A 16,769-nucleotide genomic window follows, 5' to 3' on the forward strand; every position below is an offset into this window, starting at 1 on the left:
ACGCACCCTAAATTTTTAATAAAAAAAAGCAAATAGTATTCTTGTACGTTGTACTACTTTTAAGTTGGTATAACTTTTGTAACTCTTCTGCCCTCGGTTGATTTTAAACCAATCACTTTGCATATACATATTACATTGTTCAATAAAGAGTCTTAAACACATAAAGTCCTATAATAGGAGTTGAAAAGCTTTCAAAAATACGACAGCAGTGTTAAAATATTTTATGCTGTTCTATGTTGCATGTGTGAGTTTCTCTGTATAAAAAGGATTAACCATTTACAAATTACAATTTTGCAAAGCAGCTCTGTTAGTCCCTATTTATTACTCTCTCAGGAGCGCCTTTTAGCGTGCTGTCATCGCTAAAATGGCGGATGTAAGTTAGTTTCAATCAGGGCTCAGGTTTAATATTTGAATAAATAACGTCGTCTAACTTCGTTGACGTTGTCAAAGCAGAAGGGCATGCAGTGTCATTTACATTCTCGAATTTGGCAAATCAAAGTAAAAATAATCATAACATATTTTTACTTCTTACTAGATTAATAGGCTGCATTTTAAATTCACATGAATTACCACGCTCGATTTAGCGTTAAAATTTTTGCTGTGTGACTTGAGCGCCACTTGCTGATGAATGCAAGGTACTTCACATGAATGAGTGACGCCGGTCCTATTCATCACCCTGCTTTTATTGTAATAGTAACATAAAACCAAACAATGTCGTCCCAGTAATTTAGTAAGGTAGCTAACTAGATAGGTGATACTTAGTTACGCACGCAGTTACTTGATTTTTTATTTATGAACAAACAGGTTCTGTTTTATGGTACGTATACGCATGCGGATACAAGTCTCCCAATGATGACATTTGCAGTTGTGAGAGGTTGCTGCTGGTAGCGTAACAGGGTGCTTGCTAGCTCTTTTGGCTAAACCTAGGTTTGTAAACGGGCTCTGGTAGGACCTTGGGATACGGATCACAGGATTACACCTAACTGTAAATACATAACCGACAGCATATCATAAACGGTCACATTTTTGGGTAAGTGAAGATTTTTGTGCTAATCAGCTTGCAGGGCTTGTCGTCAGTCATGTTGCTAAACCATTGCTAGCGGTAGTAGCGTTAGCTAGCTAGTTAAGTAGTAGGCTAGCAAATTATGTTTTTTTACAAAGACGTCGTTGTGGCTGGTGACATACAAACATTGTTGGTTACAACAACGTTATAAGTGCACTTGCAGCCTTAATTAGTTAGCTAACCTAACGGGGTATTTAAACATTGTTTGGTGAGTTTTAATTGCTGCACGCAGATGCATTTTGCTGTACTGTGGCACTATTGTCCATGTCACCTCCGCGTAAAATAAGTGCATTTTAATCAGCTACTGAATGCGTTCGTATGTTGTAGTTATCTAATTTGTTAGTTAGCTACAATACACGAACTCGCCAGATGACTCTTAGCTAAGCAAAAGCTGACATTTAATCAACCGTTTTCCGGTTAGCTAGTCGATATGTATTGTGAAGTTGTTTTCAGTCGCTGATAGTAGCTACGTTACTTGCTAATGCTTGTTAGGTAGCTAGCTAGCTAGCTTAGCTAGCTAACGTAGTGTAATTGCATAGCTAACAACGCAAGGCAAGGCTAAATCAAGTAGTAGCTAACCATTTGTGCCATTTCTGCAGCTACACAGCCCAGCATCTTATTCAGGAACCCTAAGTTATCTGACATTTTTGCTTTGGGGTACTGTTCGTGATTACCATTTAATGCGCACCCCCCGTCTGACTAAAGGATTAAGAAACCCACTAGAAACTATAGCTTATCTAGGTTAATCTTCTAGCTAGCTAGCTAGCTAGCTAATGGCCGGCCAGCTAGTTAGTTAGTCACCCACTTTGTCAGCTAGTTAGTTAGATAGTGGTAAGATTTATAAAGAGCTTGGTTGTAGCATTTATACCTGTCTGGTAAGATGTTTAGTTCAGCGTCCTTAATTTTGGCTGTCTTAATGCTTATTTTGTACGTAATGTAAGTGAATCAACTAGCTAGCTAGCCAGCTACTTCCTAGCTGCTTGTTTTTGCGTTTGAAATGTCAGGATGCGTTCCTGTATCGTTCTTGGGGCTAACTTCCACAGAATTGCCTGCGTATTTTTCGACCGTAATGATCGTGAGAGTTAAGTTTAATAACGAAATAAGTTTAGGGTCGGGAGTGTAAGCAACGCTTCTTCTGTTTCCTTAAGTGAAAAGTGTTTGGTACGGCACATTGAATTCACTGGCACAAATGCTGGCTTTGCACTTAATGTCATGATGACTCAAGCATAACTGTAAGTGTAGAATGATCTGTGTCGTTGTTAAAAAATAAAGTTTAAGCAGATGTTTTTTTGTTTTTTTAATGGTAGTATTATTAGTTGGGAAACTTGGGTTGTATCACAAATCTCTTAGAACAGTTGTTTTATTACATGACTGTTTGTATAAAAAGCGGAATCTGCGAAAAAATAATCCAGGTAACACCAGATGTGCAAAAGACCTCTGCCATGGACAGGTAGCACCGATCATGCAAAAGATCTCCACTGAGGACAGATCAAAGTCAACCCAAGGGAACTTATTTTTCCGTACAAATATAGATTCTTAACCACTTTGTTGCATGCTCCTGCTTCAGTGGCATTTTAAATCATACCTTGATTTACATATGATTATTAATAAACAATTTGAATAACTAGATTTAACTTGACACAACTGGATTAGATGAAGGCAATATCAAGATTGTTGTTTACTTTCAGACACTAGTATGACAATATTGTTATTGTGATAAATTATGTTAGTACTTATAGAGCACTGACCAACATGTTTCATAATAAAAAGAGCAAAATTAGTCCTTTTTAATGAATTTAGTGCTACACTGTCCAAATATTGAACAAAAATCATTGTGTTCATAGTTTTGCTAGTATTTTTTTTAAGTGTAGCACTACTAATTCTTTTTTTCTCAGTTCCAACTGATGAGATGTCCGAAAAAATAAATATTGTGACATATCACAATATATTGTTTTTTGCTATAGCACATACGTCTTACAAAAACTGTTCTGTGACTGGAGTTCAGCTTGCCAGACCAGGCAAGTTATTTTCAACGCTGTAGTCCCAATGTAGTGTTTTGCTTGCTCCGGACAGTTAAGCAGCTGTTAATGTTGAACCCTTTCTTGGAAGATTTTGTGAAGGACAGCTGCGGTGTTTACACATTCTTTTCGCTGTTGTCACAAACTTGTCAGTCTTGCTACAGCTTTGTGTGGCACATTAATTTTTGCCTCTCTTTTCTTATTCTCTCTCACTCCTTAATGTCTGGAATCACAGATGGATAGATGACTTTTAAAGAAGAGTAAAACAGTAAAATGATGTAGTGAAATGACTGAGTTCAGTTCAAGAACATTTACATGGAAGACAGAATGTCATACATCATCTGTTAATGAAGTGAGCAACATGTTTTTTTTTTTCTCTTGTCATGTAACAGAGGTCTGTATGGCCTATGCATGAAAGCTGATGGTGAGGTCAAGCTGGCTTTGTTTCTGAAAGAGTCAAGAGTTAGGAAGTGTGATGGCCAAGAGGATGTGGCTGTGGTGCATGTATGTTCTTACACACACCCACACACACACACACACACACACACACCCACACTCCAAACAGGCTTCAAGGGGAAGCAGTGACCATCAACTTGATTTTTCCTGGCACTGTTATGTGAGTATTTAGCACAACTCAGGAGAGTACACACAGATGTTGCTGGAATGGAATGTGCTAGCAAACACTAACTAACTAAATTCTGTATTTATGGGAGAGATGCATCTACTAAAGCGTAGGGCATAAATATGCTGCTACTTGCTGATATTGCATCCAAAAAATACCATTACTAGTCTTTAACTGATGGCTTGTTTGTTGTTCTGTGAATAGGAGTGGGTTCTGGGAACCAGTTCCACTATGGAATTGGATCTACATGAGTCTGTTAGTATCTTGTTGGTAGGTGCATTTTCATTTTGAATGTACTGGTTCATAGGTATAACTAAACTCATATAGAGGTGTGCAGGAACATACCTTTCTTTATATATATTGTGTTTTTGCGAGATTGTGATTTGGCAGCATTCACTTTGCTTTTGTTTTTTGATTTTTGCCAAAACAAGACTACAGTGCCTGATGAATGCATAATTAATACAAACAATTATTTTTTGTAGAAGACAAAAACATATAAATACACACAAAGTACATCATCTATGTGTGTGTGAAGAAACAAAAATGAATTGTTACTTTCACAAAAAATAACATATGGAATAGTTGAAGAATATAATAATAGAAGTGAAGAACTTAACTTTACTAGCTATCACTATCACTGTTTCATCACAGGTATTTGTATTTATTTGGTTTGTGCATTTAAACATATGCAGTTTTAAAATCATAAATGCTGCAGACATTTTTGTCACCTGTAAATATAGCAGTGCTTAATGCAGAAGCTGCTTTACGAATAGCCCCCCCCCCACCCCACCCCGTTAACTCCACTGTGGTATTGGTGATATCTGCTTGTGCCTGTATGAAATTTGAAGTGACATGTTTATGCCAGCTTGTGTGTGTTCACATTTTATAATACAGTTGATAAGATGCACATTGTATCTTCCCAGCCTCAGTTGTAATCAGCTGCTCCAGTTATTCTCAAAACATTTCGGACATTGCGATTCACTGCGCTGCACCTCGCATTGTGCGACACTCCATTGAAATGAATAGGATGTGGTGCAACAAAGTTTTCGACACGTTTTGCAAGGCTTATTATTCAGTAATCATTAGCAGCAGCCATAATTGACTGATTAGTTGGATCAGGTGTGTTGGGAGAAGGGACACTAAAATGTCCAGAGCAGGACAAAGGTTTGAAGCCACTGCGTTATTTGATTACATTTGATGAAACCATAAAGGCATTAAATGTAATGTCACATAATATACACCCTCAACTTTCTGTATTATTCCTGCCACTCTTGCAAGTTATTTTAAGGCATCTTCATGTTTTCTAAGGTAGGCATATGAAATTCGACATACTTCAACAGTAAACAATTTGCCCACCAGAGGCAGTAGTGATTTTTTAACACAATCAGCTGACATTGAGAGAGATTGTTGTCCTTGCATGAGGACTCACCTCCTCTCTGTTGGCTGTCTCACTGTAATTGGAGATGAGCCCTTGAACTGTAGTGTAGCAAACCTGATGATGTTATTGCTGTGATGTCTGGTGATGCAGTCATGGGTGAGCAGGAACCATTGGAGGTTCCAGTGTTCAAGGATCCTGATCCTGGATCCTGAATGCCTAAGGCCTGTTGCTCAGGAGGTCTCAAATCCAGTTTCAGAATGATGAGTTCAGGTCCTAGTCAGTGTAGTTTGTTGACTAGCTTCTGGGCTGTGATATTATTGAATACTGAGCTGAAGTTGATTGTCCAAGTGTGCCAGGCCAGATGATATGGCTTATAGCATTCTCTGTGGAGTGGTTTTGCTTGTTGGCATATTGGTGGTGGTCTAATGTAGGTGGAATGGAGTCTTTAATGTGAGCCATGAAGAACTACTCAAAGCACTTAACAGCCACTCAAAGCACTTAAAGTAACAGTAGTCATTAAGGCATGTGACTGTGGAGTCTTTTGGCACTTGGATGATGATGGCCGATTTGAAGCAGGTCAGGACTTCTACGACGGAGAGATGTTGAACCTAGTTGGTTGGTGCACTCATTGAGCATGCAAGGTTGCAAGCATGCTGTGCAAAATGTGCCCTAACTGTTGCTGTTGAATGAATGTGAGGGGAACCCTTCGAGCAGTTTAACTTAACTGGTGCCATTAGTTCACAATTGGCTAGTGGAGTTGCTTAGACTCTGTTTCAAAATGGTTTAAATAAACAAACAAGTGCATAAGTGATTAAGTCAGTAAATAAGTAAACAAATAAATTAATAAAGTTGTGCAGCCCGGTCTGTGAGAAGTCTACCAATCGATAACTTGTGAAATTTTCAGTGGTCAGTCAGTCATCAGTAAAGTGGAAGAGTCCTTGACCAAACACAGGTACTGAAATAGCTTTCAGTATGAGTTCTCTGACCAGGGAATATTTTTGTCATGTTCTACCTCTGCTCACTCAAATTGTCTGTTTGAGGTGGAGGTAGAAGTGCTTTTATATATACTTTATTGGTTTAAGGAGTGTACCTCCACTGTCTTTGTCCAACTGTATTACTACTCACTGTCATTTTGATGGGTCTTTGTGTTTCCAGTCATGATTTAGTCGCTACCTTCTCAGCTCAGACTCAACAGTTCTAATAGTCTGAAAGACTGTTTGGGTCTGATCTGCTCTGGGCTGGGGCTATCATTTGGAGATTTTGTTTCCCACATCTCTGAAGTAAATCTTGGGTGTATCTAGTGGTGTGGGAAATTGTGATATATATGTTGATGTACAAACTCATCTTAGTATTCATTGCACATAATTAGTTGGGTATTCAAAAAATGCTTCTGTGTTTGTATTTAAAACATTGTAATGAACAAAAAAAAATAAATAAAAAAATAAAAAAAAACTTGAACAAAGCTGCACGGAACCACAACATAAGCAGCTGATATTGGGTCTAGTATTGCGCAAAGTCTGTCCTTTTTTTGTTTTGTTTAAAAATTTTAAAAATGTGTTGAAATGGGACAAAATGACAGTTGGAAATTATTAAAATGTTAAAAAATGTACTTTGACAGGAGTCATATATTTAGTCGGGGTCACCCAAGTATAATGTGTGGGAGACACTATATATGCATTTATTAGTATGTGGGTTTGTGAATTTATGAACTGATAACAAATTTGATTAATTTTGCTAGAACTCTGAACGTATCAGAGGGTAGAATGTTTAGTCTTGCAGTGCATTCTGTTCAACCATGCAAAGCTCCTTACACAAATGCTGTCATACATACTATTGCTCCTTTTTTGCTCTTGTGTGATTTACCTGCTGTAGTGCTGTCTGTTCTAATTTGCTTCAGCTTTTCACAAGGAGAAGTGAAAAGGGGACCTTGATCTAGTTCCCAGTGCCTCTAGAAAGTGAGCCTTGCACACTGGGTGACTAAAAATGGCACAGGCCCCCTCTAGGACCTAAAAAGAGAAAAAAGATTCAGGGGTTTTGGCCATGCAGTTGTGCGTTGTAAACAGTATTAATCTATGCACTGGGGTGATGCTCTGTGAAATACTTGCTGTACATTGTAGTGCCTCTGGTCCAGCAACTCTATCGCCAGCGTGCGAGTAACATTGGTCACAGTCTGTTTTTGGTTAATGGGATGCTCAAGTGCAAAGCAGTGTATTTGACATTGTCATTTATTAAGGTGGTACCGTGAAGTACCATCAGTACTAGGGCTGGGGGAAAAAATGGATTCTTAGATTCATCGCAATGCAGACGATTCTGAATCGATTCACAAATGTCAAAAATCGATTTTCTAGATTTTAATTTATAGCGTAATATTGACGGAACGCAAAAGGCGGAACTTGGAAGTGCGAAAGTGCAGCGCCTGGACACTCTGTGCCGTGCACATAACAAAAACACAACTGGATGAACGAGAAATCCGACCGGCACCCTCTGCATTGAAAGCTAGGTTAGTTCAGGAGTCGACAAACCAAATGTTAAGAAGCCATTTTGTCCTTCCAACAAAATTCAAACCACCTTTGGAGTTACATCATTTAATGTCCAATATGTCTCAGTATGTGCTAATGTCCTAATATAGGTTAAAAATATAAACGAAAATGCAGATTTACTTTGCTCTGCTTTAAGCTTTAGCTATAGTCGCTTTCCTTCCATCTCCGCCGGAAAACTTTTCCTCAAAAGTAGAACAGTGTCTTGTAAAATGTCTCTCAATGTTCAACTGTTTTATGAGGCTGCAGTCGTTTCTTATTCTCCAGCTTCTTGTTCGAATTTTGGAATTGGAACGGGAAAATTCAAAAGAGAAGCTGACTTCATCTTCGCAACTTTTTAGTGTTTGACAGTCTCTTGTTGCAGATTTAACGTACCAGAAAACCAACTGTGGTGCTTATTAATGCGAATAAGTCCAGTCATCTCCAAATGTTTATCTTAAATCTCTCTCTTTGCCTTTTGGTTAGCTACTAGCTAGGCGAGACTGCGTTGCTATGTGACCTGCAGTCTGCATGCCAGTTCTTAGTCATTGAGAACCAGTGAGGGAAAAAAAGAAATCCTGTATAGAAAAAAAGATAATTGTTTTATAATCGCATCGCAGCCCTCTGAATCAGAATCGTGAGGTGAGGTGCCTAGAGATTCCCACCCCTAGTTACAAACATTAGTAAGATACTGTTCCTGTTCACACAGAGCTCGTCTATTAAAATGTCAGACTAGCACATTAAAACATTGAATGATGCTGTGACCTAAAGATCTGTACTATTAAAATAAATATTTATTTTCTTCTTTAGCTATTGCTGATTACTTACAGTAGCTGTAAATTATGATCCAGTTTTAATATTTTGATTTGCACATTCATTTTTTTATTAGTATATTATAATTGTTACATGGAAGTTTTGTTTAAAGGATTGGTTTGGTGAATTTTTTTTTTTATTTCTAATTTGCAAAAAATGTTGACATTTTCTGTGTAGCGCAGATGTAATGAATCAGCCAAGACATGTTTGATGTCCAAATTTTGCTGTTTTAGTTTAGTGCCTATGCAAGTAATGTTGTCAGCAAACACTGGAATAGTAAATGCATCCTTAAAGCTTCTCTCAATCAGCTCGAACTTCATCTAGGTCTTCATTACAGTCACACGGACTGTCAGTGTAGTTTGGTGTCAGCATGACTCAAAGTAAACTATAAAAATGAACAAAACATCTCTGTGTAGCTGAACGTTGGCAGAGGATTTTTAGTGATTTTTATTTTATTTATTTATTATCAAATTTTGCCTCTATGTAGGCATATGGATGCTAGATTACACTTAAAACTTATGTTGTTTCTGTAAGTAAAAAATGAAGATCTTTGGCGCTGTTTCTCAGAGCTCTTAATCTCTAGTTTTTTTTTTTTTTAAAGAAAAGCTCCCACATGTGCATTTGGGAAAGCCTGTGGTGCTGGTCCATTTACTGATATTTGCAGACATGTAGCCAGTTGCTTCCTTTTCAGTCTGTTTCTCAGGTAATTTTTGACCAGAAAAAAACAGAAGAAAAACAGGCACTTGGCTTTATATTTACTATAAGAATAAATGATATAAGTATAGCGCTTAAAGAAAGATAAAATTCACTTACCCTGTTGATGTTTGAAAAATCTCTTTCGCGCTTTACATTGGAGAAAGGGATGACCAGCACTGCTGTAGCGCTCATCTTTTCCACTGGCCAGCAGTTGCATGATCTAAGCTTGCACAACAGATGTCAAAATAAACAACTGCCAAGACAGATGAGACAGAAATCAATTTATATTAATTTATATTAATTCATATAAATATAAATTATATTCATTATCTCTTCCTCATCTTCATCCCATATTCTCTTAAAATATTTTGAATACTCATATCTACTGAGAAAATGCCTGAAAAATGAGTAGTCTAACCTCAGCTAAAATTAGTCTATGCCTTTCTAACTCCCATAGCCTGCAGAGAAAACAAATTATAATCATCCTTATATTTAGTTGTGTGCACAAATTTACTTATGTAAAAAGACAAAGTGCAAGTTTAGCATGTTTCTTTTTATATTTTGTAACTGATCAATCTTAAATTTTTAAAGTGAAGATGTATAAAACAGGACAACTTTACAGCATGTTGCGCTGTGGCCAAGTTACATGTGCTGAATACACTCTTAAATCTTGTAGCTACCAACGCAGCATAGTTGGCGCTTTCTTTCAGTGATGCTACTATCAGAGACCAATTACACAATAAGGAGAGAAAATAGAGTTGCTTTGCCTTGTTTGTGCTTGTAAAATATCCACTGTGTTTATGTAATACCACAGAACATCTCTCTCTCTCTCTCTCTCTCGCGCTCTCTCTCTCTCTCTCTCTCTCTCTCTCTCTCTCTCTCTCTCTGTTTCTCTGCGTTTCTCTGCAGAGCATGTGTGATTATCAGCAGGCAATAGCATTGTTCTCTCGGATGGACAAAAATATGAATATAAAAAATACTGAAACGGGTTGCCAATAAACTTTGGTGGCCGTTAATAAACCTAGGAGGCCTGCCCAAGTATAGTCTATGTGTGGGTTGACTGGGTTGACCACACAGATGGATCCAAAGCTGACATCTTTGGAAATGGAAAAAAATATCTTTCAGTACGTCACGCTGTGTTGTGTCCTCATGCACATCTTATGACCATATCTGGAGCTTTATATTTAAAAAAAAATACAATGACAGGAAAGAGTAGTGCACCACTAATGAACTGTAGGCCTGACCAAGGTGATGGTGGAGTGTAAAGTCATTTAGAGTGGTTTGATGTGAAGTGCTATATGTTAGAGAAACATACTGACTTAGAATTGTTTAGTGTTGGTGTAATTAGTTTTTTGCAGTATTGTGGTTAAGGTTACAAGGGTCACTTTGTGTGCGGGACCATTGTTCCTCCTCCACCAAACTTTACAGTTTATGCTGTACATCCTCCTGGAACTCATCAAAGATTTGCTGCTCCAGTTTCCAGTGGTGGTGTGCCTTACACCACCCCAGCTGACGCTAGGCATTGCGCAAGGTGATCTTCGACTGCTTGACCATCGAAACCTACCTAATCTATGAAGCTCCTGATGAATAGTTCTTGTTCTAGCCTTACTTCCAGGTGACAGACTGTTTCGTAAAGCCCATCTGGCCAACCACTTTGCCCCTGTGTTGTTGTTGCTCCTAAAAGTTTCTAATTTGCCATGTTGAAAGTCAGTAAGCTCCTCAGTACGAAGATGTGCCATATTGGGAGCTTGGATGGAAGCAGTTGATGGAGCGGATAATCTTGTAAAGTTAGAGGGGAGACAAGTCACTCTTTAGCCTTTCGATCTAGCTCTGGGGTGATTGCTTCCAATATTCACAAACACGTTCGATTTTTATGATTTACAACGTTCTCAAGTCTTGTAATGTGAGATGGTCATGAATTGTAAATGAAGGAGCATTTTTATACATGCCACAGTGCATTGTCAAATGTTACTTGCGTAGTTATATCATGAAGTATATTTGTTTGGAACCATCCGCACTCATTTATTCAGGTTTTTCATTTAATTTGTCACATGTTTGTACTCAGCACGGACAAGAATGCAATAGGAGTTTGATCATCTACATGTGCTTAACTTGTAAGCCATTTAAGTGCAAGTAATGGCATTCAAAGTAATGTTAGAGAGGTGCATCGTTAAGGAACCTGTAACCTCTGAGGTATTTTTGTGAGAGAAAGGGTGACTTTTGTGATTTTCTTTTTGGCCATTCATGACGTATAAAGATGGTGGCAGGCAAGGGAGACAAGACTTTGTTATTCTAATAAGACCATAATAAGACCAAATGCAGTAATTAATCTGCTTTCTTTTATTCTGTGTTCTATCTTGCGTTGTTCCATTCAGTCTCCAAACTGCTCTGAGTATTTAGGCACGAATGTGAGAACTCTGCTAGCCTCTAAATCCTTCTGCCCTGTAAAAACATGTAATGTCTCTATTTGCCTAATCGTTTATTTATTTATACGTTTTAAAATGTCATGAAGTACTGTTGGATGTTATCCATGGCATGTGGCCACGCTGTGCAATGAATTTTAGTTTAACTTTTTAAAGTCAGTATTGGAGGACAAGATAGTAAAATAAAATGGAATTTCTGTGCTTTGTGTAAATCGATCAAATATAGAGAAAGGAACTCTATTTTTTATCTACCTGCCAAAGAAGAGTGTTTGTAAAGGGAAACCATAGTAACCAGAACAGTTGAGTCAAAATATTCAAACAGTCATGTAAGTCTAAAAGTTTGCTTTTGATTATTAGCTTTGTTGTAACGTTATGCATTATAATATTTAAGAAACATTAAATGTCTGAACTCTGTTTTCCAGTGGGGGTAGTGTAAAGCCTGCGTCTTATGTTTTGGTCAGAGGTTGTAAATCTGTTTAGTCCAATGTAGGAAACTGTAGAAAGACTGCATCTACAGGCCACTGGATGCAACAGAGGGACAACAATAAGAAGCATACACTGACGTTTTCTTGTCTCAGACATTTGATATCTGTTTTGCAGAGGGCCTGTATGTGGTATAGCACTTTGTACTGTTTGTTTTTGTCTAGTGTGTTGTAGCGTCTAGATGGCTGTGGTTATCTTTCTATGCATCCTTCAGATTACATTTATTAACCAAAAGATGCTGGATGATCGCTGTTCTCTGGTGGAGCATAGAGTTTAGATTTTACATGGTTTTTAAATATGGGAATATATAATGTTAGAGAGAAGCTATTTTTGAAAAATATAATTTTTAGTTGTCCCTACTGTAATTCAAGGTTTACTTTCAGAATACCTATTTATAATATAAATGTATTTTCATCTATAAGCATTTTTTTTACGGTTATCGTAATGATATTGTTCTCATATTGGATTCCATTAGTCTGTTTTCTGTCATATAAGATTGTTAGCTGTCCTGATAATTATTAAATATTATCATTGAGTTCTCACTTGTCACATTTCTTAAACTCAAGTAATATCTTAATAATATTTTTATTATTTCTTCTGCTTCCCAGCATTTTTAGCAGTTTTGTTGGCTTCTGTCAGTTAGCTCTTATTTTTCATTAGCTCTTTTCATCTAAAGTTCTTTGTGTATGTAACGTTCACACATTTACTCTGCCATCAACAGTAAGTTCCTTTCTGTGGCTCAACTGAAAGATGGTGAAGCCAGACATCCACACTCTGGCCCACCACCTGAAGCAAGAGAGGCTGTATGTGGCTTCAGAGAAGCAGCTTATCCAACGGCTCAATGGTGAGGTGCTGAAGACAGCGGAGAAGTTGTATCGTGCAGCCTGGATAGCCAAGCAGCAGAGGATTAACCTCGACCGCCTCATCCTCACCAGGTAAAACTACCTCAACTGACTGAATACCAAGTAATCTGAACAACTGAAAATGTAAAACTATTTGCAATCATTCTGACAAGTCCTGCCTCACTTTATTGCTGTTATGGGCATCAAGCTTTCAGCTGGCCGCAGGCCATAGTCACCTGGTAGCATGTGTAGTAGGGCTGGGTTTTGCCAGCCGCTTGTTATACAGTATGCATCACAATGTGATGCAGAACAAGCCAGATGTATAACAGACAATTTTGGGCAATAATGTTTTTTTCATTAATGTTTGCTGTAATTAAGTTTCTTTAAAAAGTTTAAAAATGACAGTAATGCAGTAAATAGGGCTGCAATCATCAATTTTTTTAATATTCTTTTACTTTTCTGATTTGTAGTAAAAAAAAAAAAAGTTTCCAACAGAATTCCCAAAAATATTAAGTGAGTGGTTTTCCATTTTTGTGTGTGAATATTTTCCCAATCGTTTTTAGAAATATGACTGCCACACTCATGTTTTCATTTTTCCTTAATACATAGGTCAGAGTCAGGTTTTAAATCAGCAAATTCTTTTGTACAACTTAGAGACAATTTTCTTTTCAAGTGTTTGCGAGTTATATGCTGTTAACTATTTTAATAATACAATTATTTATGGGTTCTAAAATTGAATTCTTTTCTCGTATAAGTATTGTCTTAATTGGAGATAGCTAAAATCTGTTGTTTCAAAGCCAAAACCAAGGCTTGGAAGTTTTAGACAATACTCATATCCATCTTGGTACAGCAGGCAAATATGTGAATATTGTATGAGAGTAAGAAAAGCTCAAGACATGTTTGCTGCACTGTTCAGTCAGCAGCTTTTCAGCAGCTAAATGAAGAAAAGCTAACTGATCTTAACATTGTTCTGTAACATAATTTAATCATTAAATTTTGATATTAAAATGGGTGTTAGCATTCTACAGTAACCTGTACACTCTTAGGCTTACCTTAAACAAAAAAGGTACTTTTACATTCATAGATGTATTTTTAAAACCATTCAGTAAATGCTTGAATCCAGTGCATTTCCTGCATTAAAAATAATATTGAAGATGTTTCTGTCGAGCAAAAAGCTTGACTATTTTTTTCATTTAAACTTGACTTTCCCTTGCATCGGGGATTTCCGGCCCCTTTCGATCGTGAGAGCTACTAATTTTTTTTTCCCTTTGAGTTAATGACAGGCTTAATAACACTTTATATTTTAAGCTACTGAAAACATTCTCCTACCTGTTCTGTTCTTCTGCCTATTAAAGAGGAATTGCACCAAGGCACTTTGGTACTCAGATAATGGACAAACTCCAGGTCTGTGTGAGACTGGCAGTAATCAGACAAGATGAAGAATATTGAAGATGAAGTTCTTCATTTTGTTAAGCATGAGTTGTTTTAGTTGGTTTCAGCATGGCTCCAAAAGTGTTTCGTTGTCATCTTGCAGGTGCTACATTAAACGCAGCTTGCCTATTTTCAGTACTGCGGTCTGTTTTCGAACATGTACAGACTGAGAAATCTGAAAGAAATCAGAATAAGAGTACGCATGTGCTGAGAAATTTGATTACTGAGCTAAAATCCAGCTCTCTTTATCAGATTTTTTAATTGAATATCTAGACCTTACTCTGGTCTAAGAAATTGGACTATACTGTTTACGTCAGCATTTGAGTAATCGATAACTACAGAAATCCAATTATGATTTAATTATTAAGTGTATGTAAACGCACTCAATGTTTCAGACAGCAGGCATTGTATTGTAACCATTTCATGTAATAGCTTAAATTAGAGTGTAAATGGCATATTTAATTTCTTGCCCATAGTGTGGAGGCCTCCCCAGCTGAATGCTGTCAGCATGCCAAGGTTTTAGAGGACACACAATTTGTGGATGGCTATAAGACCCTGGGCTTTCAGGAGAGCATCTATGGAGAGTTCCTTGGGCGGCTGAGGGAGAATCCACGGCTGGTAGCCTCCTGTCTTGTTGCCGGAGAGAGGCTAAACCAGGAACATACACAAGGAGTGATCCATACTGTTTTTACCTCTCTTTATGGCAACTGCATCATGCAAGAGGATGAGAGCTACCTGCTACAGGTAGGTACAGAGTACACACCTTAAATGGAGTGTGTTGTTTTATGCAGTGCACTTTTCCTTTGTCTTATAGAGAATGAGTATTGTTGTTTATTTTGTTGCTAGTCAACTACTCCTGGTTGCTTAAAACTTTAAAGCTTTGGCTGAAAATTGCATTTGCTTTGACTGAAAAAGATTTCTGCCTTTATACCTAGGTCCTACGTTACCTGATTGAATTTGAGCTTAAGGAGAGTGAAAACCCTCGTCGTCTGCTGCGACGGGGCACGTGTGCCTTTAGTATCCTTTTCAAGCTTTTCTCTGAGGGCCTGTACTCTGCCAAACTCTTCCTCACTGCCACTTTACATGAGCCCATTATGCAGCTGCTGGTGGAGGATGAGGACCACCTGGAAACTGACCCAGCAAAGCTGACTGAGCGATTTACTCCAGCCCAACAAGAACGCCTGTTTGGGGAGAAGGGCTCCGATACTTACCGCCAAAAGGTACAGGCGGCTGTGGAAGCCAACGAAGCCAAGCTAGTGGCCCTGGTCAACTCCTTTATTGGCTACCTGAAGCAGAATACCTACTGCTTCCCTCAGAGTTTGCGGTGGATTGTGTCTCAGATGTACAAGACACTAGCACGGGTGGAGAGGCTGGATGTCAGCGAGGTAAAAACCATGTGTACAGACCTGCTGCTGACCTGCTTCATCTGCCCAGCCATTGTGAATCCTGAACAGTATGGAATCATCTCTGATGCTCCCATCAATGAAGTGGCACGCTTTAATCTCATGCAGGTAGAGTTTATCATGCTAGTGTGTCTCACTGAACATCATATGTTACAGTTTTGCTAGGTGTTTAGGCAACATTGTTTTATCTATACATTTATTTGTTTAGCAGATGTTCTTATCCAGAGTAACATTAGTAGCAATAGTGTGGCAGTAGTATCAGAATTCAATATTACAATATTCTCAAAATATCATGGTGTCAGACAAGTTTGAATTTATAAGCTTAATGACCCCATGCTTGCTGAGTATTGCTCCTCTATGCTAAAAAAAAAAAAGTCTTACAAACCTGATTAATCTTGTTTTGACTGGTCTATTTTGCTGCTTTTCCTTCTACTAAAATTACACCAAAAAGAACCTTACCCAATATTGTCAGCATTAACCAGACAGAAACCACATTTCTGAAAAGGAAACTTTTGTGTTTTAAACTAGAGATGGGACTGATCCGATCCTATATTGGTATTGAGTCTGATATTGGCGTCATTCACTCATTAGATATCGGACAGCGAGGGCTGATCCACTTACCGATCCATATTCCAGTCCGCAGCTTGCACTGGACCATAAACCCACTGTAACATAAGACACGTCACCGATCCATTCCACATCATACCATGAACCCGTGCCAGCTTCAGTCTGTACCTGAGTGAGCAAATGACATTAGCTGTTGTTTGACTAAAATGTTGTTTGTTTGGAGATATTTTATTTTAGGGACACCAAAAAGCAAGACCCCTACTTGTAATGTGTGTGAAGCTGGGGTGCCGAGGCGTGAAAGTACGCCTGCGTCAGTTTAATCACCTGTAGAGGTTTAATGTGAAAGAGTACGAGGAGTTCATGATAGCTAACAGACAGGAAGACACCACCAAGCAGCAGAATCTTGCTGATGCTCTCCAGAAATGTGATAAACTTCCAGCAGACAACCCAAAGGCAACTCAACTTCATTATACACAATGACCAACCACTATCTGTATAGACTACTGTCATGCGT

General features: G+C 38.0%; 1 protein-coding gene across 5 annotated transcripts in view; it reads left to right on the plus strand.

Annotated features, from left to right (window-relative positions):
• The first annotated feature begins 712 nt into the window (after nt 1-712).
• gapvd1 (GTPase activating protein and VPS9 domains 1) overlaps nt 713-16,769 on the plus strand; it is a 68,149-nt gene continuing 52,092 nt past the window's right edge. For 2 of the 5 annotated variants that reach the window (XM_036578617.1, XM_036578618.1), the window contains exons 1-4: nt 713-1,030; nt 12,734-12,947; nt 14,762-15,029; nt 15,221-15,796. In XM_036578617.1, coding sequence (XP_036434510.1) covers nt 12,763-12,947; nt 14,762-15,029; nt 15,221-15,796 — 1,029 coding nt within the window. In that variant the 5' untranslated portion in view covers nt 713-1,030; nt 12,734-12,762. The remainder of the gene's footprint in view (nt 1,031-12,733; nt 12,948-14,761; nt 15,030-15,220; nt 15,797-16,769) is intronic. The other 3 variants (XM_036578619.1, XM_036578620.1, XM_036578621.1) reach the window with 3 other exon arrangements.

Source organism: Colossoma macropomum, unplaced genomic scaffold, assembly GCF_904425465.1.
Source record: "Colossoma macropomum unplaced genomic scaffold, Colossoma_macropomum, whole genome shotgun sequence".
In the NCBI taxonomy this organism is placed as follows: domain Eukaryota; kingdom Metazoa; phylum Chordata; class Actinopteri; order Characiformes; family Serrasalmidae; genus Colossoma; species Colossoma macropomum.